Source organism: Salvia splendens, chromosome 11, assembly GCF_004379255.2.
Source record: "Salvia splendens isolate huo1 chromosome 11, SspV2, whole genome shotgun sequence".
Lineage (NCBI taxonomy): Eukaryota > Viridiplantae > Streptophyta > Magnoliopsida > Lamiales > Lamiaceae > Salvia > Salvia splendens.
The window spans coordinates 29,104,080-29,124,580 of record NC_056042.1 but is presented as its reverse complement, the minus strand read 5'-3'; the positions used below and the strand labels follow the sequence as shown (position 1 = coordinate 29,124,580).

The following is a 20,501-nucleotide window of genomic DNA, read 5'->3' as shown; positions in this document are numbered from 1 at the left end:
TTTGATAGTTTGGCCTCGTTTCAGAGATAACCAAAAAACAAACATTTATCAATTAAATCTTGCAAATTCACGAGGAAGAAAATGATCCAAGGCTGTCTACTTGTGGTGGATAAGCTCAGGGTGGAGCCCCAATACATGCTCTGGCATAAAATCGTGCCTTGTCAAGATTCCGACCACCGGATTTCGCTGCAAAATGCCAAGTAGAGAACATGTCAAACAATCCAAAAAAGCTACTATGAATACAATGCAGATGTGGACGTAGAAAAGAAATTACCCCGGGCGTTTTGGGGATAACACACAAGTGTCGAAGCGCAAGTTGTCGAAAGAGGATGGCAGCTTTGGCAAGAGACATGGTCTCTACAACCATGTAAGGTGATGAGTTGGTGATTGGATGGAGATCAACATACATCTCCATTTCATCCATGGTTAAGTCCAAGTCGCCCACTTTAAGCCCCTTCCCCAACCCAGGCTTAGCGAAGTCGAAGGAATCGAACCTCCTCAGAGCCTGGCCACCACACACCGCCCTGTTCTCGGCGAACTTCTTCAGGTTGAGCAGCACCAGTAGATGAGACCTCAGCACGAGGCCACTGAGCTCCGGTGCATCTGTGAATGGAGGCTCATCGACCACTGGAAACCCGTTGTGCCCGGTCATCTCCAGAGCATGCATTATATTCCCAACCTTCTCAATGCCCGAGAAGGTGATCAACGGGCCGGAGCAAACGTCCCCTGCAGCCAGGTGCTTCATGTATGGCTCCGCATGGGCTTCCAAGTAGGGCAGCCTTTTCATCTTCACAATTTGATCGTAGATACCGCGGTTGAAACTGTCTGCCACAGTTTTCGAAATGAGGAGGACAAGCATTATTAAGGGGAGCATGAGTAGGTTGTTGGTAAGCTCTAGTAGTATGACGCAAAGCGATACTGTCATCCTCATGGTGCCACCGAGGAACGAAGCAGCTCCCAGAATGGCGAAGAGGCCGAGGTCAAGAGTAGACAAAGAGCCCAATAGCCTCCCAACGAGGCGCCCGTATGTGGCTCCAGCAAGTATGACAGGAATGAAGAGGCCAGAGGGGACAGCAATGCCATAAGTAACAATGCCTAGGAAATAGGTTCCAGTAAAGAAAATGATCAGTGTGGAGATTTCTAACTCATTGCCTTTTTCCGAACTAAACAGGTTGCGGATGGCATCATCGCTGGTGTTGAGGAAAAGGGAAGCCAGATCGTTGTAATGTCCGGGCTGACAATGGAGATTTCCAATCTTCGGGCACTCTTTACCCGTGCCGCTGGGACATGGAATGCACTTGGCAAACCAAGGCAGGCCGTAGGCGAAACACGAAGTTAGAAGGGAAATAACTGTGACAAGTAGGATCCTGTAAGAAGGGCCTCTCCTGCAAGGAAGGGAATAGCAATCATAGTTATTACACTTATAACAGATCAAGTAAACAACCAAAGAGAAGGATGAAACATACTCGTTGACGAAGGTATATGTTCTCAAGACTTTGTCCACAAAAAAATTGTATAGGCTTCCTAAAAGACCTCCAACAACTCCTATCAGTACAACTGCAAGCAGATCTGCATTTGTATAAGTAGGGATTGAAGAATGCATATCGAACATGATGAGTCCTCCTTGTCCGAAGAGTCCACAGTTGCCACCGCGGCAAAAGTTTATGAGACCTCTCAATACAACAGTTGTAATAGCAGTTGTGAAGAAGGTCCTCCAAAGAAGAGCACTCCGCCACCTGGAAAATATATACACAGAGCAAATAAGTGACAGAAGAAACTGATTCATCAAGGTAAAATATGTGATGGCTGAATAGTATTCTCGAAAGCATCGTTATGCAATTGGTATCTGTCATTTATGAAGGATACCAAGTGGCAGCTTCTTCAAGGGCGAAAAGTACACCACCAACTGGGGCGCGAAAAGCGGCAGCCACACCAGCAGCAGCCCCACAAGTAATCAAATCCCTTCGGTCTCTGTCATTTTTGAAGTATCTGAGCCACTTCCAAGTCAAACCATACTTCCGAGAGCCTCCTTGTCCAAGTAAATTTGCTATACAGGCACCAGTGTGCACCATTGGTCCTTCCTTACCTACAACCAATCCCGCGGAAACTGCCAGAATGGAACCAAGAATCTAGAAAATTGGAATGAGAATTAACACATCAACAAGAATAAATCATGTTCAGAACAATAAAGGAAGCCTAATTCAGTTCCTTGAGATTATAATTCAGCAATACAACAATGAAAATAAAACCATTACCTAAATACTAAAGGTTACCGAAAAGTGAGCCATTTTAGTTAATGAAAAACAAACATGAGCATGAGTAACTAAATTCATACTAGATTTATCTTGCTATACATTTCAGATAGACTGGACCATGGCTCCATTTAGTGAAAAGGATCTCATGCATAAATCTGATGCTTGTGCTTACGACCGATCTACTTCCATCAAAGGAAAGTGCAATAGTATACGGATAATTTATCAGAAGAAAATATGACTATTTACTAACTGCGAACATCAGAGGAACTGGAACAAACCTTCACAAATAGGGTACTTGGAGCCAGGATGGAATGAGCATCAATGCCATTAAGATAGGCTTTCACCTCAGGTATGCCAGAACCAGCTGCTGCAGGGGCAACATATGCACACAGTGCCCCTGCACAAATAGCCAGGACCACATTAATACCACCAAACGCGACAAATGCTGGTAGATACCTGCAACAGAATAAGTTAATTCAGTATTATTTTCAAACCTCGATGCTGAATTAAGTACGAATGTCCAACAAGAGATATACAGTTTATGTGATAACTACCAACTTTGTAATAGAAAGCATATGCTTTGTGTGAGTACTCACAAGATTCAAAACAAATATGAATGAGTGAAAAATGTCTCTGGTCAGAATTGGTCTTACTTATTGTTAGACATCAAATTGCCAGTGATCACAAGCTTGTAACCAGCAATATTCTCAACCGCGAGGTTATTTAAGAAACCAACAAGACCTGTGCACAATCCTATGAGAAGAGCAAGTGTCCATTTGAGATAAATATACTGAAAAATCTGAACCCTTTTCCTAGATCTCCAATCCTGCTTAAAGAGATCAGTTTCAATCATCCTGCAAAAATAGTTTGCAAAGAATTGAATATCGATATTAGTTCCTTCAATTAAAATAGTTTGCAAAGAATTGAATATCGATATCAGTTTCAATCATCCTGCAATAATAGTCATTTTATTGCAATGTGAAGTTTTCCATGGAAGTAGACCAAATGGTTGAACCATACATTCCACGTATAGCAATTTCTTGCCCAATTTTTTTGCAAGCAGGGTAGCATATACACTTTAAACAACTCTAAAATCACACTCAATAGTTGGCAAAGATCAAAAAAGCTAAAATAATCACAAGGATTCATAAAAAAAGTATGTTAATATGCCTTGAATCAGAATCTGAAAATAATCTGAATACAATCTGTTCTCAACGTTGGTGAACCACGTAAATTCTGTGTCTCTTTACGTTTCTAGTAAAAAAAAATGTTCATACTCGTAATCGAGGCTCTCGATGGGATACACATTGGCGCCAACAACAGCAATCTGAGAGGAAGTGTTGGTTCTACTCTTGAGATTCAACAACGGCTCTCTGGCCTCCAAAAACGACGAAGCATCGCTGCCTGTTCCGTCATTCTCTATGTCAGCTCCTCCATCAACGTAATCATTATCAGGGTTAAGATTCTCCATTGGCGTCTGATTCATCCGCATGTATGTGTCTCGTTATAAAATCCAAAGCGTTTGTTTGAACAGAATCATTAGCTCGTTTCGAATTTATAACAAGTTTATTTTCAAATCTTGATACAAATAAATACTACTCCGTCAGCACTATAAAGAAGAACTATCTATGCTTAAAAGCGTGAAGCAACCTCGTCATCTCCTAATTTAAGAAAAGAATCACTTTATTCTCATTGTTATCTTTTGCATATTTATGAAAAATATTAAGCAGTATATAGCCTTAATTAATATAGTATAAAGGAATCAATAAACCCATCTCAATTAATATAAAGGAACCAGCTTTGGAATGAAAGTTGCTGGCTGGATTATAGTGTGGATACCGGATTAAAGGATTTTTTCACTAACTTATTTCCACAATTTTAGAAATATAGTTTTATTTACTATTTTGTTTCGTCCATTAAAACTAAATTCTACTATATATTTATGGTAAATAACTTTCTGATGATGCAAATCTTATTTTTAAGTATTTATTTCCTTTTTTATTTTATTAATCAAAATTCGTGTAGTAAAATATCAAGATTGGTGAATGGTGGATGAAGATAGTAATAAAAATAAGCTATAATGACATTTATAAAAACTAGATTAGGACACAAATTATATTTTCGTAAGCATCTACAAATCATTTTGTCGGTGGATTTTATCAACATAAGTTTCAAATTATTGATGACAAATAGTATTTGCAAGGAGTATTAATTATTAAGTACGGTGTATAATACTTTTGTGAGTATAAGTATTAATTATTAAGTACGGAGTCTATTTGTGAGTATATTTTGAAGTTAAGTTCACTAACCATAACAACAAAATAGAGAGAAATGGGTGTGCGACATTTGGCCAAACGGCAAATAGGTTATAAAAAAAATTAATTGAAAAAACAAAACAAAAAAAAAAGAGATGGAAAAGAAAAAAAAAATAAGACTCGATTTCAGTAGCTGCTTCTTTGCCAGCGACCGACCTCTATCAATTGGTCATCACATTCTTTTAGATCTTACACTTATAATTGATATCCTCGCGCGTCATACTTTTTTTTATGAGCAAATAAATATAAATATGTATCATTTATTAGTTACTAATGCCAAGTGCAATGTCAAATTGATACTAGTCTATCATGAGAAATAGTCCATATCATGAACTTATTAATTATCGTATAAGGAATTGACTGAGTGATCTTATGTGATTTTATCACTTGTACTGATTTCTTTCTTCTTAATCGGTTTTTCGATTCTTTTAATCATAGGACATTGATACGAGCATATTCCTACATCCCCATATCTATATAATTTAGTTGGTTATTGATTTAACATATCTTTTCGTACCTTTTATTTCTCCGCCGATCATCTTTCCTCAGACTATTTGCCCTGGTTTTATCACTTGAAACTCATTCTTGCATATTTTAATGAATTTTTAATTTTTAAATTCTTCTTTAAATTATAAAAATCGTTAAAGTAGTTCCAGTATCGTGTTGTTTTCCCAATTATCGCCTATTTAGTTAAAGTAGGAATCTCCGACTGCCAACTCAAATTCATTTTGAAATCATGCTCGAAGTTAGAAAAAAGTTGAAGAATTTAAGTTCAGTTGAAAAAAGATCATATGCAATTTAATTTCATAAAACCATAATTAAAAATTTGTGTATTAATTATCTACCAGATATGTGCAGACTTGAGACAAGTGCTTATATAGCATATTCCAATTTCCAAGTGATAAGTCATGGGTTCAGTACTATAGAGAGAGGATATTCATCACAGACAATAAAAATAAAAAAAATAAAAAATAAAAAAAGTAATGTAAGAAACACAGGAGTAGATACTGAATGCATACATATACAGATTGTCACGCCCGCATTTTCTAAGGATAGAAAACACGGTTGATCACGACTAGGGAAGGATTAAAGAAGCGGGGAAGAAAGGGGGAAATCAACACAAATCGACCATAGCTCGAAACAAATGGGAATAGCTCGAATAAAATCAGAGTATCTCAACAATCAACAACTCAAAGAAATGAATATTATCTCAGCGATACAAGAACTCAAATGAAGGACAACTACTTAGCGGAAGCATTTGAGAGAAGGAATATGCCACGTGTGAAGACATGACACATTCTAAACACTTAAATTTCTTCAACGGTCTTGCTCAACACCCACCGCACCCGTCACGCTCAACCTGCACATTTTTAAAAAGAAATGCAGGGCTAAGTACTTGACGCACTCAGTGGACTCATGCCGAAAACATTTTATACAAAAGTATTTATCATGCCACCATTGAGTGACCTTGGGGTTTTAACTTTAGAAATCGCCCAAGACACTAAAATCATTTCCATCGTAAAACTCGTGACTGCAGTCATTTTCCCATAGATGTCTACCATATCTGATCCATTGATGACAAGAAATGTGGCCACATTCCAAGTCACTAGACCGGCCGACCCAAAAGACGGCTCACGATCTCCATAGGTGTACACTAGCCTGAATATGGACTCACTCCCTAGACAGACCCGAATTCGATTATCCATTGATGGCAAAAGCCACATCAGATAGGTTCCATAGAATAAAACAAACACGGCATGACAAATATTCATATCATTTTCACATAAATATACTTAGGGCATTGCCCATATTTAAAAAGAAAGCCCACAAATACTTAGTTAGAAAGCCCACCTCAAGTTCTTAATCTGAAATGATTTCCTTTCCCTTGATTATCACGTCTCGCTTGCAAGGAATCACCTTTAGCATTTAAATAACACAATGAATCATACACAATGAATCAAGTAAATAAATAAGATGTATGCACCCTAATTAAAATCGTTTATCTCATTTCTCATTTTTCGATTATTCGGCGGCCGCCTAAAGTTCCTATGTTGGCTCCTCGTATTTCCACCACGATGTCGAAATAAAATCCCTAAAATTATAAAAGTGTATAATTAAACTATCGCAACCCTTTCCCCACGAATTATATTTATTTCGGACTTAGGATAAAATTATTCATTCGTCGAAATATTCCGGAATTAATTAAATAGTTCGTCATTATTAATTATCGGCCCAAAGATTTATTTAAAAGCCCAAGACTTAATTGTTTCCCACCTTATATTTTCAAATTAAAATTTTAAAGCCCCAAACCAAAAATATAAGGGAGCCCAACTAACAAAACATCCAATTTATTAATGTGGCCCAATTAGCTTTTAAAAACAAAAGGGCAGGCCCAAGAAATCCCTTTTTTTTACACGTATACTCCCTCCCTAATGGCCCCACATACCCCAACAACAATTTATCCACCTTACTGCAAAAGTAACAAAACATATCAACTCTCCTTCTCTAAACAAAACGTCGGCTTCCCTCCCTCTCTCTCTACTGTATTCTTCTCCAACTTGCAGCTACTGACGAAACGAAGTTCCAATTTCACCTCCCTCTCTTTCGATTTTTCTCACAAGAAAACGAAAACTCCCAATTAAAGAGAAAGCCCCAAAACAGAAACCGTTGAATCTCAGATTCACTCCACGCCGCCAGCCGCCACTGCTGTCGCGTACCCACCGTCGCCGTCGCTGATTCATCGCTGCCGTTGTCCAGCCTTCGCCGCATCAGTAGCTCCGACGCCGCTGCACAAAGCCGCCGGCTACTGCTCGACGGAGTTAACGGCGCTGCTGTAGCTTCGCCAGCCGCTGCGGTCCGCCGGGCCAGGCTGCTGCCGCCGCCGGGAGCCGCTGCTCCGTCGGTGGTCGTGCAGCCCCGAAACCACCCCGATATCAACCCCGAAACAGCCCCGACGATAAGTTCTAACAATTGTGTGTTCAATCAACATTAACTTTTCTTGCGTTTTAAAGCTTGTAAGGTTAGAGGGGAGTTCGATTGGTGGTGTAGGATGATATGTTGTGAAAAAAAAATGCCAAAAAAAATTTCAGGCTTTAGAAATTATACCTTCGTGAGTAGGACTTGGTTGTGGAGTTCACAAAAGGGAGGTTCTTTGAACACGAGAGTTTCGATTTCTGTTTATAGCAATCTGATGTTAGATTCTGAAATAGGAGTAATTTAGGTACAAATCGATGGGAGAATTGTTTACCTCGAATTGAAATTGAGCGTAATGGGTCTTGGTTCTTCTTGCTTGCGGAGAGCGTGTAGAATAGGGAAGATAAACTGAATTGGAGATTTAAAATAGAGGGATGAGTGGTTTGGATGTGAGAGAGATTTGGGGAGAGAGGGGAACGGTTTGTCCAACGTGGGGAAGGAGAGAAATTTCGAATTCTTACTTTTTTTTTGAATTAAATTGAATTTGTTTAATATTTAATTGCAGATCACGGAGGAGAAAAATCTCTATAGAATCTTTATTTAATATTTCGGCTTCTTAAAAAATAAATTCCATAGGCTCTCAAAATAAAACGGAACGATAGTTGGCTAAAAAAATTTCGACAGTAATCCAAAAACAACTTAAAGGAATAGGGAAAAGTCGGGCGTTACACAGATATACTATACTACTAACATTCTTAACACAATACACACATTGCTAATACTCACACTGCACATACACAAGATAATACATACACTGCATACATTTAATAAACACTCTACACACACATTTCATTTGTGCATTGTTTTATGCAATGAGTGTGTATTATGTGTGTGCATGTAGTGTGTTGTATTGTGTGTACATAAATTCTATAAATTCAATTTATATCATTTCCAAATAAAAAGGATTCACAAATATATTACATTCAACTCCAATTCCATACAAATCTAGTTCCAAACACATTTTAATTCTGTGTACCTGAAATTGCGAATTATTTGGACAAAAAATGTAGACAAGTAAAATTAAGTAATTTGCGAAATGTTTGAGAGATTAGTTGGTATTACTATGTTTAGAATTGTAAAAGCATATGATTTTATATGAACTACAACTAGTATTTTATTAGAACTACTATCAAATCTGTGGAAATAGAATTGTAAATCATAACACACCCTAAAGCCTAAACACACAAAAGTACACTCTAATTCACGCTACTTTCCTCATTCTATCGTCTCTCTCTCAAAACCTCAATTGAAATTGAATTTGGAGCTTCAAAACCTATCTTAGATATTCATCAACTGAGGTAGGAATCCGATCATTTTTCATCAATTTTTTCATCTATTCGATGAATTCAAGTTTAGATTACTGTTGGGTAGAGACCGAATATTGAGGTAGGATCTAATAGGGAGAAAAAGTTAATCTTGGTGGAATGATTTGGCTATGAAACCTTCATTTAAATTAGTGAGCAAAAACTAATTGAATTGGTTGTATATTATGGAGCATTTGTTTCCTTAGATTTACTTTGTTAGTGCCTCGATTTCGTTTACGGTAGGATAATGGGTATAGGCGATGCCCCTTACATTAGTCTTACACAAGTTTGATGTCTGTCCCATTATTCATTATGTTCATTTGATACTTTATCAGAGAATACATTTGGTATTTGATGTAAATGTGCCACTAGAATATTTAAATTGATAGATAAACCCTAGTTTTTTTTAATTCAAAATATATTGTTAATGATCAAAAGATTCAAAACAGATTGCAAAACAATGAAAACCGCTATTTATAAATGGTTTAAGAACAGTAGGATCTCAAAAAAGAAATTAAATGAAATTATGAAAATTAAAATAAAACCACAAAAATAATAAAATGACGATTTGCTCCTTTAAATGTTGTTAGATAGCCGAATTTCATCGTACGACATCATGGCGTGACTCGTCAAACCCATTTCGCAAGCCTTGCGAGAAATTCAAGTCCTTGCATATCGTCAACTTTTTTTACGCACGTTGGCGACATCTGATGAAACTGCATCAATATTTTGGCTATACTAGTAATTAGTCAATCCATGTGGAATGGCATCAATTGGCAACATTTTCCCCTTGCCTGTGTGTATGTGCACGTGCGTGTGATATAGATCGATCCCTTAAATAAGTACAGTAAGATTTATCGAAAGAAACAAGAATAGTTTTTTGTTCATCGATAACTCTACTACATGTTTTGACGAAGATCAACGTTTTGGAAGGGGATACTAATTTGTTGGGAAATCTCCTAGAAGATATGAGGAGAGAGATCTTGGGAAGACTCTCAGTTAGAAAAATAATGAAGTGCAAGTGTGTTTGCAAATCATGGCGCAATCTCATAGAAAGGGGTGAGTTTGTGGTGAAGGTGGGCAATTTTAGGGTTATGTGTTGGGAGATTCGAACGTTGAAGACCAAAGGTGAGGAGGTGGAAAGGCTTTTGTTAAGCAAAGGAGCATTTCAATGCAACGCATGGCTGGCTTATAGTGGAATTTTGGATGGCTGAGGATTTGAATATTCTTCGAGATAAGAGGGCTAAGACATTGGAGATTGAACCGTTCAAGAGCAAATTTGATATGGTTTTAAGGTATATGGATGGGTTTATTCAAGATTCAAAGAACGAAATTGAGAGACTGGAAATGCTTTTGGCAACAAATCAAGTCAATGGAGCAACTGGAGAACGCAAGAAACAGTGGCTCATGGTCGGGACCGGATCAACCATTGCTGCCGCGTGCTTCATCAATGGCGCAAGGAAGCACTCATCTTTTGTTGGACATAAATACAAGTTGAGTGTTAGCTCATTTTACATTTTCCTATTCCTATAGCTTCCATGCTAGTGAACTCATTACTTGTTTTGGCAAAAATTATTCTCTTCTCTCATATTTTATTATTATTTGATTTTAATCGCTAAAAACATTTTTCCTTAATTGTTTGTGCAAAATAACCATCTCAGACAGAGGAAGTATTTATTACTTATACTGTGATATGTGATCTTTCCGATCATGTACTTATTTTGTCCATTTCTATATGTTACTAAAAAAAATAAACTATTTTGGTATAAAACGCTATACAGTGGTATAAGAAAATTTATATCGTTATCGCATCGAAAACTTACGATACGGTATTGTATCGTACCGAAAATTTTGGTATACGTAAAATTTGATATTTTTCGGTACAATACGGTCGATATACTGTTTTTTCGGTATATTTACCCATCCCTTCGTGTGATCATGTTGGAACACGCATAGTTTTTGTTTCTCTGTTTAGTGCTCACAGCAAAAAAAAACTTTGTGTTTCGTTTGTATTATTCGTCGCTGTGCTGATTGTAAATGTGTTTATTTTGCATTTCGTTTATGATTTTAAGTATGTATCATTAAGGTTTGATGCTGGAGAATGAACTTCTTCGAATTAAGGATGCTGGTAAAGTAAAAGATGACAAAATCGGCATGATGGAGGATGAACTTCTTCAGTTGGCGGTAAAGAAAAGATGGGAAAATTGAAGCGGCTCAGAAGGCGATTGAATCTCTAGATCATCGTCTGGTTGCTAAAAACCAATGAATTCTCCACTTGGAAGGCTATATAGCAGTGGTAAACGCTCGGGATTAGGCGGTTGTAGAAAAGGCCAGGGCGAAAGGCAGCGGCGACACCTATCTTCAAGAATTCGGCTATATTTGTTGGAGTGCCAATCTTGGTTGCTTTGGCAACCAAGAAATTGGGGTAAAAACTTCAATTCTACAATGTTGGGTAGTACGTTGTTGAATTATGCATTAATTATTTTATTTTCTCGAAGGTTTTGTACCTACTTGAAGAAAGAACTCGAACACGAGGATGGCTACGTGGAGGAGGCAAGGGGGATGGCTACGCGAAGGAGGAGACAAAGGAGGAGGATGCAAAGGAGGAGGCAAAAGACATTTTTCCTTTTTCCCTTGGGAACTTTAGATGGATCAAGAAAAAATGTTACTCCCTTCGTTCCATAGTAGTGAATGCATTTATTTTCGGTACGGAGATTAAGAAAAATTGATCAAGAAAAAATGTTACTCCCTTCTTTCCATAGTAGTGGATGCATTTATTTTCGGCACGGAGATTAAGAAAAATGTGTGTAATGTAGTAAATAAAACGATAATAAAGTATTTGAGAGTGAAAAGTGGAGAGAAGAAAGTACGAGAGAGGGAAAAGTAAATTAGTATAAATGTGTTGACTTTTACTAAAAAGGGAAATGACTCCACTACTACGGAACGTACCAAAATGGCAAAATGACTCTACTACTATGGAATGGAGGGAGTATTACGTAATTTTAAGTTTGTGCTTTTAACTAGTTGCACGTGCAAACATGAGGCTTGGCTATCTGTTACGAGCACAAGTGTCTATGGAATTGCTATTGTAGCATATGAACATCAAAATGTATCATTTTGATTTCTATGCAGTTCTGAAGTTTCTGTCTCTGTCTTCATCTCATGATCTTGTCTTCTGTTTGCTGGTCCAAACATCTATATGATCTTAGGTTTAAATAAACAGTTGTTGGATTGTTATTTTTCGTATCATGAGGTATAGGGTGGCTTGTTTCAGCAGAAGAAATTGCTGATAATCTCCTAAATCATTCCATCTTGCAGATTTCTGCCCAGAATTTGACCATGAAATACCTGCGAGGATACGAGATTAAGGTCCTTTTTTAGCATGCATTGTTTCCATAAAATGTTAGAGCTTTTCAGCTAGGTGGCCTTCTCTTTATAATCTGAATCCAAAAGGTTTCATAATTGTATATTGGAAATATATTATGAAAATGGCTAATCATGTTTTGTGCCCCAATTTTCAACCCTTTTCAGAAATATGTCCCCTACGAAAATCCTTAATTTTGCATAAAGTTTGATTCGTGTCACGCTTGACATAATAGGGCGACGCAATATGAGTCAACTTGTCGGATACTTAAGTGCATTATAGTTTAATTGAAGAGGTAAGTTAGGTACATTCAAACTTCCAATGAAAAGTTATGGGTTCAGTAGTATAGAGGAATTCATCACAAACAATAAAAAGGAAAATTTATTAAAAAAGTAAGACACACATGAGTAGATTTCAAGGGAAAACAAAAGGTAGGAGTATTATATATACATAAAATGCATACAACACAAAAACAACTTGACCACGCAGACATCTAACTCAGATCCAAACAACCAAAGTATCATGAGACTCTCCTCACAAAAACAAACAATACTATCAAGAATCCTTATCGTCGTGGCACCACACTCCCACAGAAAATTATTAGTAAGCAATATGTATTTTGTGACATCTTGGCAGCTTAGAAACAAAATTGCTGGTCAAATGTTTGTATTGTCTCCATCGTCATTAACCTTTTCCTGAAGAACTTTCAACCTTATTGTAGCTCGAAGGTAGGCAAGACTCCGTCAGTAACCAGATCCAACGGTTGAAGACTGTTCTTCAGTGCCAGCAGCTCCATCAGACAGGAGCTTCTCGGATTTTACCTCTGCCAGGGGAAGCTTTATCTTGGGGGAGAGCCTCTTCGCCTCCTCGGTTGTGTATATATATATCTTCTTTACCATGGTGCAAAATTCACTAAAAATTATGGCAAAGTATTAGCATTTGTTTGTGGAAGCATAATTCATATATGTATGTCCTGAAAACTGAATAACCTTTCCAGAAGCTGCAGATTATAATTGTGACCTTTACCAATGCAAACTTGTTACAAATTAAATTTACACAAACTCAAATGAGAAATAATAGGCATTTGGACAAGCATGCACATTATCAAAATGAATGTTTTGTTAGCAAAGTTTGAGAAGCAAAACAATGCAAATAACACGAACGGCCTAGCTTAACAGGAATCAGTCAATTTTGTAATCTCTCACATGATCTCTTCCATGGAGAAGGATTAGTCTAGTTCAGACCATTTGCGAGTTGAAATAAACCCTAGCTGTTTATGAGTGGCCCATATATGACAAACCATACTAACAAACATAACATAATGATTAGGGAGGTCATAAGATAACTTAGAAGTAAATTTAGACGTATAAGAGATTTAGTAAACAATATTTGAAAAGAAAGGTGAGAAAATCAAGTAAATTCGACTCAACTGCCATGGGTCATCTCCAACCATCATCATGTCATCCTCATCATCGGTGTAGACAACTTGCCATTTCTTGGTTGAACCAGAGAGCTCCCCAATAATTTCAAACATCTCTTCGAATTTCTTGAGCAGATCTTCATAGCAATCAAACCTAGTCAGGTCCACAGCTCTGCCAACAGCAATTCCTTGCATGTGAACCTAAGTAATTCATGACCATACATCATTAAAAAATCCAGTATTCTGAGTTCTAACCAAAAAAAATAAAGTGCAGTCTGCTCCTCAAATTTAATCATAAATGTCTTTAAGCACGCCTACTATGCAAGTATTTGTTTATCTGTCATAAGTTCTAGTCTAACAACAGATGAAGCACTCTAGACAGTAATTACAACAACCCCATATCCAACACAATAAAATAGTAATCATTTTGCGGATGCATAGCTAAACAAGAAGGAGCGGAAGAGCATAATCAGAAAGAAATCCAAGACATGCTACTTTCAGTTGGACGAATATCCAATAAGGATCCTAGAGGAATTTCGAAAAGATATGAAAACCTGACTAGTAGCCCCAACTGGCCCAGCCCCAAAACTTTATATTCTGGTTTAAAACTAAACTAATATTGGACATTTCAGTTTAATCTCATTTTCTATTAACAAGTGGCATTGAAATAAGGCAGTACATGAAAGAATTACCTTTGTGCAGCTGCGGATTTGCTTGTTGTGTGCATTATGAGGGGATCTAAGGCATGACTTATCAGGATCACAACTGGCTGAGGGAGCATGCGATGGGTTATAGTCTGATGGTTCATAATGTTGATCATAATCAGTATACAGAGGAACATGAGAATCCTCAATAGCAGTTTCAGATTGAATGGCTGGTGATGTAGTTTCAATAGAAGAATGGTCGAGCAACTCGATTCCAAACAGCCTGCAGCCATTTGCCTGCCTTTTTTCACTGGGAGGAGTAAATGACTCTGCAGCAGTTTCTATTTGATTAGTCTGGTGTACAGACTTGCTCGAAACCGGTACCAAGTTTTTACTAAAATTGATTCCACTAGTTTTGGTTCCATCGCTGATCTTTGGTGATTGATATGTGTCTTGACCACGTGATGGATCATGACAGGCAAATGCTGACGGGGAGTCAGCCGGTGACTTCCAGATACCTATTGAGATTTATGTGATTCATTAAAAGGCCTATTGCAAAATGTATTATTGATTGTCATCATCACTAGATGTGTGTATGTGTGTGTGTGCATATATAGAGAGAGACAGTGAGTACAAAGTGGAGATGGATCTTGCGCTGGCGAAGGCAAAACAAGTGGTCGTGACCGCTTATTCCTTTGTTGAGTCTGTGGGTTTGGAGGAATTGATGCAACTACGGGTTCTATTTCCCATGCTGAAACTCTATCTGGACGTACTATGGCCGAAGGTTCATCCCATTGGACCTGGACGTGTAAAAGTAAACAGAAAGATTAAATGTTTATTGCCATCCAAATACAGAACTTAACCATCAGCCAACAGTTTACTTAAATGCACCACAAGAGCAAAACCTCATTGTCATGTTTATAGAAACTATTTAATCACGGGTTAAGATGAGCAAAGCATGGACCTCCCAACAAGCTACATTGAACGCTAATAGTACCTTCAGAGATCTCCACTCAGAATCAGGCCATCGAGAAGTAGCATTGTTATTTCCAACACCAACGATAGTCCCACTGAACCTGCATTAAAATGAAAGAACGGGTGTTTCAGTCAAACTACACATTGCACGTGACAAGTTCATCAGTAGTAATATTACCTTCTTTCAGGTACCTCTTCACCTTCAAATCTCATCTTAAATCTCATCCCAACTGACAGCTTGAGATTTTGAGCTTCCAGATACTTGTTAACACTTACTATAAATTCAGATAGACTAGTCCTGATCACAAATAATAGCAAATTCATGATGTAATTATTGAAAGAAACCAGTGGAAAGAAAAGAATTGGTGGCAAGGGCATAAAGTGCTGAAATAGTCAAATGTAACATCTTGGGTATCTGACCATGGGAAGGAGCATGTCATATGAAAAATCTATAGTCCTTTCCTACAGTACATTGAAAAAAATTGTTTCGAGGTTAAGCATTATAGCTCCATTAAGGGTAGAAAATGGAACATGATGTTTTGCCATGAGATCAGCAACATTAAACATACTAAGGCATGCACCAATTAACCTTAGTTATTTTATGACAGGACGAACTACTGTTATTCGCTCCTTGCAAAACATCAAAATAAAAAGAGAAGATCTAATAACCTTGGTTTATAAAAGACTGAAAATAAGGTTCCAGTAGAGATGGCATGTGAGGCAGTAGCAAGAACCCCAAGATGCATACTGTGACTTGATATAACAGAAGATGGCATGTTGTTTGCTTGTCTCATAAGCCTGCGTACACCTACACGGAGATCCCCATTTTCCCCTCTGCCAAAATATAAAAAAGAGAGATTATTACTTTATCTGATGATAACATGAAAAGAAACATCAGCATAAATTAATATAGAAGTACCTTAGGAAGATAAAAGCATCTCCGGCAACCAGTTTTTTTGCACTGACAAACACACTCCAGCCAGTAGTCAATAAGTGACGCCGTGGTTGACCTGAAACATCCGTCCACATTATTGTGTATGACAGCTGGTTGAAGCACTATAGTGACGGGATTTTCTAGTTCATCCCAATGCAAGACAAATAATAATTCATATAGCAGGTTTCCCAGTGTAGATGTCTTTTATCTAAAATGTGTGCATAAACAACAGACACACTTCGGTGTGCAACAAGTCACAAACAGATAATATAGGAGCAGCCCATTCTGATCAAATCTTCTCAAATAATACATACAACTTTTTTTCTGGCATTCACATCACATCTTAAATTTAATTACTTAGTTTTAAAAGGATATTTTCTGAACTTAGTGGACTATCTCATCATTTAAAGTTGCACCATTACGAGTACCGACAACTATGTAACTATCCTGCACACTATAAAAATTTCAGTTGCAAGTTGAACATGGGCAAAGCTAATGCCAAGTCGCTACAGGTGGAAATGATTATAACCTCGGAATATGTGACGGAAATGCCATTCATTCCCATGAAGATCAGAAGCCACCAACTCCTGCCACGGTGGTTGTTGAGACATATCCTGCAATTTACCACCCCATGAGTAGACAGATAGAGACAAGGAGGTTCGGCATTTAAACATCCATATATTCTCAATTTCTTACCAGTGGGGGCAGACAATCATCGGCATGCCTTCTTAACACCGAGAATCCACCATGAGTACTGGTATCAGAGGCAGTGAGGGTCTTACAAAATGAATGAACAGTGCTCTTTTCAGGCTCTGGTAGAGGAGGATCAGGACCTGTGACTGGACTTTGCTGATACACCAGAGTACCAAATAACACGACTTAGTGTCAATGTTTGAAATGCTATACAGCAGTGGCTAGAATAAATTGACTAGCCTTTCATGTTAAGACTAAAGAAAGATCAACCAATTTTCAATTATTCCCCTTTTCTAACATAAACTCAAAACAAGGTCAAACCTTCGACACCAAATCTTTTTTGCTCTCATAGGTCTGAGAGTCCATCTGATAATTATTAGCACAAGCTAACAACTCACATATCTTCACTTAGCAGAAAAAGACATGAAAATCCTCCAGCAAACAAAACTCTTCCTAGCATTATTAACACGTATTAGCTAAATTTTTACAAACTCAGAACTTAAACCCAGATATACTGTGCTAATTCAAACATATCTGTCTAATTCCCCACCCAAACCAGAACTACAAGCATTCCTACTTCAAATCCAAAAGAGGAGCAATTCTTGAAGGAAAGTTAAGAAACAAAAGAAGTAACTTTGTGAAAAGGCATCAGTATTTACATCGTGTTCGGGAAGAAGAGTTATTTGAGCATACACCTCATCTGTGTCTGGTTCAGCCTGAAATTAAATAAATAAGTTACTAAAAGTAGACATGTGGGATGTGGCAGAAAAAAAGGCTATCTGGCACACAGAGCAGCCTTATATGAAGTCCAGTTGCTCGAACATCAAATTAATAAGAATTTTACCCGAAGTTGAACATTCATCACTTTGCAAAGGATTTTACTGGGTAAGTTGAATGAAGGAAGTTGCTGATCCAATCCCTGATGTGTAGATGCTTCGAGCTAGAAGAAAGGCAACAAAATAAAGTATTTAGGGATAATGATTGGCAACTCAGTTGATAGATTCTGAAGAAAACAATATCGCACTCCACAGAATATATTAGATAATGGTGAAGGTTTAAACCAGAACCTGTTCCATGTGACCTTGCGGAAAGTAATAAACTCGTTCATTTTCACGAGGCACGCCGATAAGTGGTCCAGCACAGGCGTGCCAAAGTTCTTTATACAAAGCTTCATTCGGAGACCCTGAAAATAAAAAATCAAAAGAAATGAGAAAGACAAAATGGTGCAATCACTGAACTTAAAACATAAATTAGCAAACTGTTATGGCTACATCTGCTTTTGTCAGATATCACCAATTCCCCATAATATTCTACTTTCAAGCAATACAAAGGTGAAGCTCTAGCTAACAAGGTGAATATTTCATGATAGTACAACATCACAATGAATTCAATGATGAATAAATATCAGTTTCACTCCAATCAATCATATAAAAACAATCAAGTAATACAGATTATCCACCTTGCAGGGTGGAAGACAAGCGAGTTAATAAGGAACTATATGATGGAAAGGGATAACCCTCTTGTGGCGTGAGAACTATTTGAAACACCGAAACCACCTACTAGAAACATTAATTTCACAAGAAGTATATTGTTTCATGATCAAAAAATCATACCTGTGGGTGGGATCCCTCCAGCAAACTGATTCGCGGCAAGGTGTGCCATTATAAAACAAACGCAAAACTCAATGTAACGCCAATATCCAAGTCTGTGATTCCTCTAGTTTGCTATTGTCGACGTCGCATGCACTGAATAACATTAGTATATTACTTGCAGAAAATGGAAGATATACCTCTATTGCTGAGAAGATATAAATGAAGTGGCAAATATTTCTATTGCTGGGAAGATATAAATGGGTAGAGTATTTACTCATACCCAAATAAGCAAGCCCTTAGTCAAGCCTCACGCTTTTGGCGTGAGATGATGCAAAAAAGTTTGTCTACACCACACCTTATCAAATGCAAATCACATAGATGGTGTGACCCTTCAACAGGATGCAACAGCTTGTGTTTTTATCCTTAAGTTCTGGATTATGTTATCCGCAAAGCACAATCAGATACTTTTTCTCAATGCTTTTGAAAGATATCATTACTTCATCGGCTATGATACTAGAGCGCAATAAGCAACAAAAATAACTTCTTAAATCAAGACGAAATTAAATACTAAGCCACCAGCACTCAGAAGGAGCAAGACCGTCACTGAATTTGGTCATAAACTCATTCATTGACTCTGCTCAACATCTTAACAATAGAAGTATATTCTTCTTATCCAATTAAATGTTGACAGGCTTATATCAAGAAAAAACAGCAAACTCGTCTCATTTCACACTCAAACAAGTCAAATTCGACGGCTAACTAAACTGACCATGAAGGAACTCGCAGAACAAACGCAAACCCGATCCAACCAGTTATTAAGCCTATTTCACACCAGGGCAACTCAAGATTCCTGCAATTCTACCACATCCAAGCACGTGCTCAATTTTTCCCATTTAATTTGAGCATGTATATGTCGTATAGACAATTGGACAGACACGATCAAATCCGAAATAGAGAAAAATCCTAGATCAAAAATAGAATAGAGCAACATACCAAATCAAACGCGGCTTTTTCGGAATTTGATGCGCAGCGAAACCCTATAAAAATCAGCAGTTGCCATATTTATCCTGCAATCATGACCACGGTCCACGGGCTTCTCCTTCACTAAACTTGCAGTTCACAAGCTAAATCGAGCTCCGGATTATAAGTATCTTAGACTATTATCACGCTTTAATGAATATAGTATTATTGATTTTTCCAAAAAAAGAAACAAAAAAGTAAAATAAAATGAACCACAGAGGAGGATGGACTTTGCTTGGTTGAAGCCGACAGTGCTGGTTTATTTTCTCTCTCTCTATATGTATATACTAATACTAATATGTATGCATAGATGTGTGTGTGTGTATTCACGTATGTCAAATTAATAAATGAAGCATTACCGGTTTAGTACGCAAATTTAGATTATCTTGTTATTAGTAACAGACAAAAACTGTATCACAAATCACATACTACTGCGTGTTTATTTTCAACAGTAGCTGAATTTCTTTTAAATAATAGGAGCACGAGCAGCTTTTATATTTTAAAAAAAATGTGGGATTCTGTTAGTTTTTAATTTAGAGTCCAAGTTAATATTCTTTATAATGTTATGATTTGATTATTTAGGAGCGAGAAGTTGAAAAGCAAAGAGATTGTGTTTTAAAGGGTACTATATTTATCCTAAAAATTGCAAGATTTGCTTTTTAAGTGATATTTCCGCGGTTTCTAGGTTCATATTCGTGAACAAACGGTTCATTCACCGTCGCACAATGACCATAATTTTCTCTACAAGATCCCAATTGAGGCTTGAGAAATTCTCACAAATTGTTTAGAAATTTGAGACAATATTGGTGTTGAAAATTGATTATAATTAAATATATTGTTTCATTTAAAATTTATCAAAACAATCAATTCATATCAAATAAATCATGTCATATTCACTCAAATCAAATGAAGTCTGGGCCCTAAAAAAGTGTGAAATCCTTATGGATCAGCATATTACCGTTTTACAATTTTAGTCTAAAATACTACTACTTCCATGTTTTACAGTTTCTCA

The 20,501-nt window shown here is 37.2% G+C and overlaps 2 protein-coding genes and 1 long non-coding RNA gene across 5 annotated transcripts; all 3 read right to left on the bottom strand.

Moving 5' to 3' along the window:
- LOC121755281 (chloride channel protein CLC-c-like) lies at positions 1-3,808 on the bottom strand. Its single transcript, XM_042150571.1, has 7 exons — positions 3,533-3,808; positions 2,909-3,109; positions 2,534-2,711; positions 1,867-2,129; positions 1,467-1,736; positions 275-1,385; positions 1-186 (listed from the first exon to the last, which is right to left on the bottom strand). The coding sequence occupies exons 1-7, from the start codon at positions 3,745-3,747 to the stop codon at positions 97-99; spliced, it is 2,328 nt and encodes a 775-aa protein (XP_042006505.1). The 5' UTR covers positions 3,748-3,808; the 3' UTR covers positions 1-96.
- Positions 3,809-5,871: 2,063 nt separating this feature from the next.
- On the bottom strand, positions 5,872-8,306 carry LOC121755371. Its single transcript, XR_006040711.1, has 4 exons — positions 7,818-8,306; positions 7,676-7,743; positions 6,422-6,487; positions 5,872-5,930 (listed from the first exon to the last, which is right to left on the bottom strand). It is a non-coding gene; the product is annotated as an uncharacterized LOC121755371 (long non-coding RNA).
- A 4,259-nt stretch (positions 8,307-12,565) lies between these two features.
- LOC121755284 (auxin response factor 1-like) lies at positions 12,566-19,778 on the bottom strand. Of its 3 annotated transcripts, XM_042150579.1 has the most exons (16): positions 19,463-19,778; positions 19,239-19,327; positions 18,491-18,622; positions 17,945-18,060; positions 17,722-17,817; positions 17,537-17,593; positions 16,881-17,033; positions 16,714-16,798; positions 16,170-16,260; positions 15,920-16,084; positions 15,429-15,548; positions 15,273-15,351; positions 14,910-15,075; positions 14,324-14,793; positions 13,642-13,832; positions 12,566-13,123 (listed from the first exon to the last, which is right to left on the bottom strand). In XM_042150579.1, the coding sequence occupies exons 3-16, from the start codon at positions 18,537-18,539 to the stop codon at positions 12,955-12,957; spliced, it is 2,007 nt and encodes a 668-aa protein (XP_042006513.1). In that variant the 5' UTR covers positions 18,540-18,622; positions 19,239-19,327; positions 19,463-19,778; the 3' UTR covers positions 12,566-12,954. The 3 variants fall into 3 exon arrangements, with proteins under 3 accessions (XP_042006513.1, XP_042006512.1, XP_042006514.1); XM_042150578.1 differs by lacking the exon at positions 19,239-19,327; XM_042150580.1 differs by lacking the exon at positions 19,239-19,327 and having other exon boundaries at positions 18,491-18,601.
- Between the last annotated feature and the right edge of the window lie 723 nt (positions 19,779-20,501).

Coding starts and splice junctions, on each gene's coding strand:
- LOC121755281 (XM_042150571.1), bottom strand. CDS start 3,747: ATGCGGATGAATCAGACGCCAATGGAGAATCTTAACCCTGATAATGAT. Junction 1,737..1,866: donor CTTGAAGAAGCTGCCACTTG/GTATCCTTCATA, acceptor TATATTTTCCAG/GTGGCGGAGTGCTCTTCTTT. Junction 1,386..1,466: donor ACATATACCTTCGTCAACGA/GTATGTTTCATC, acceptor CCTTCCTTGCAG/GAGAGGCCCTTCTTACAGGA.
- LOC121755284 (XM_042150579.1), bottom strand. CDS start 18,539: ATGGCACACCTTGCCGCGAATCAGTTTGCTGGAGGGATCCCACCCACA. Junction 17,594..17,721: donor TGATGAATGTTCAACTTCGG/GTAAAATTCTTA, acceptor ATTTAATTTCAG/GCTGAACCAGACACAGATGA. Junction 15,549..15,919: donor TCAGTCTTTTATAAACCAAG/GTTATTAGATCT, acceptor ATTTGTGATCAG/GACTAGTCTATCTGAATTTA.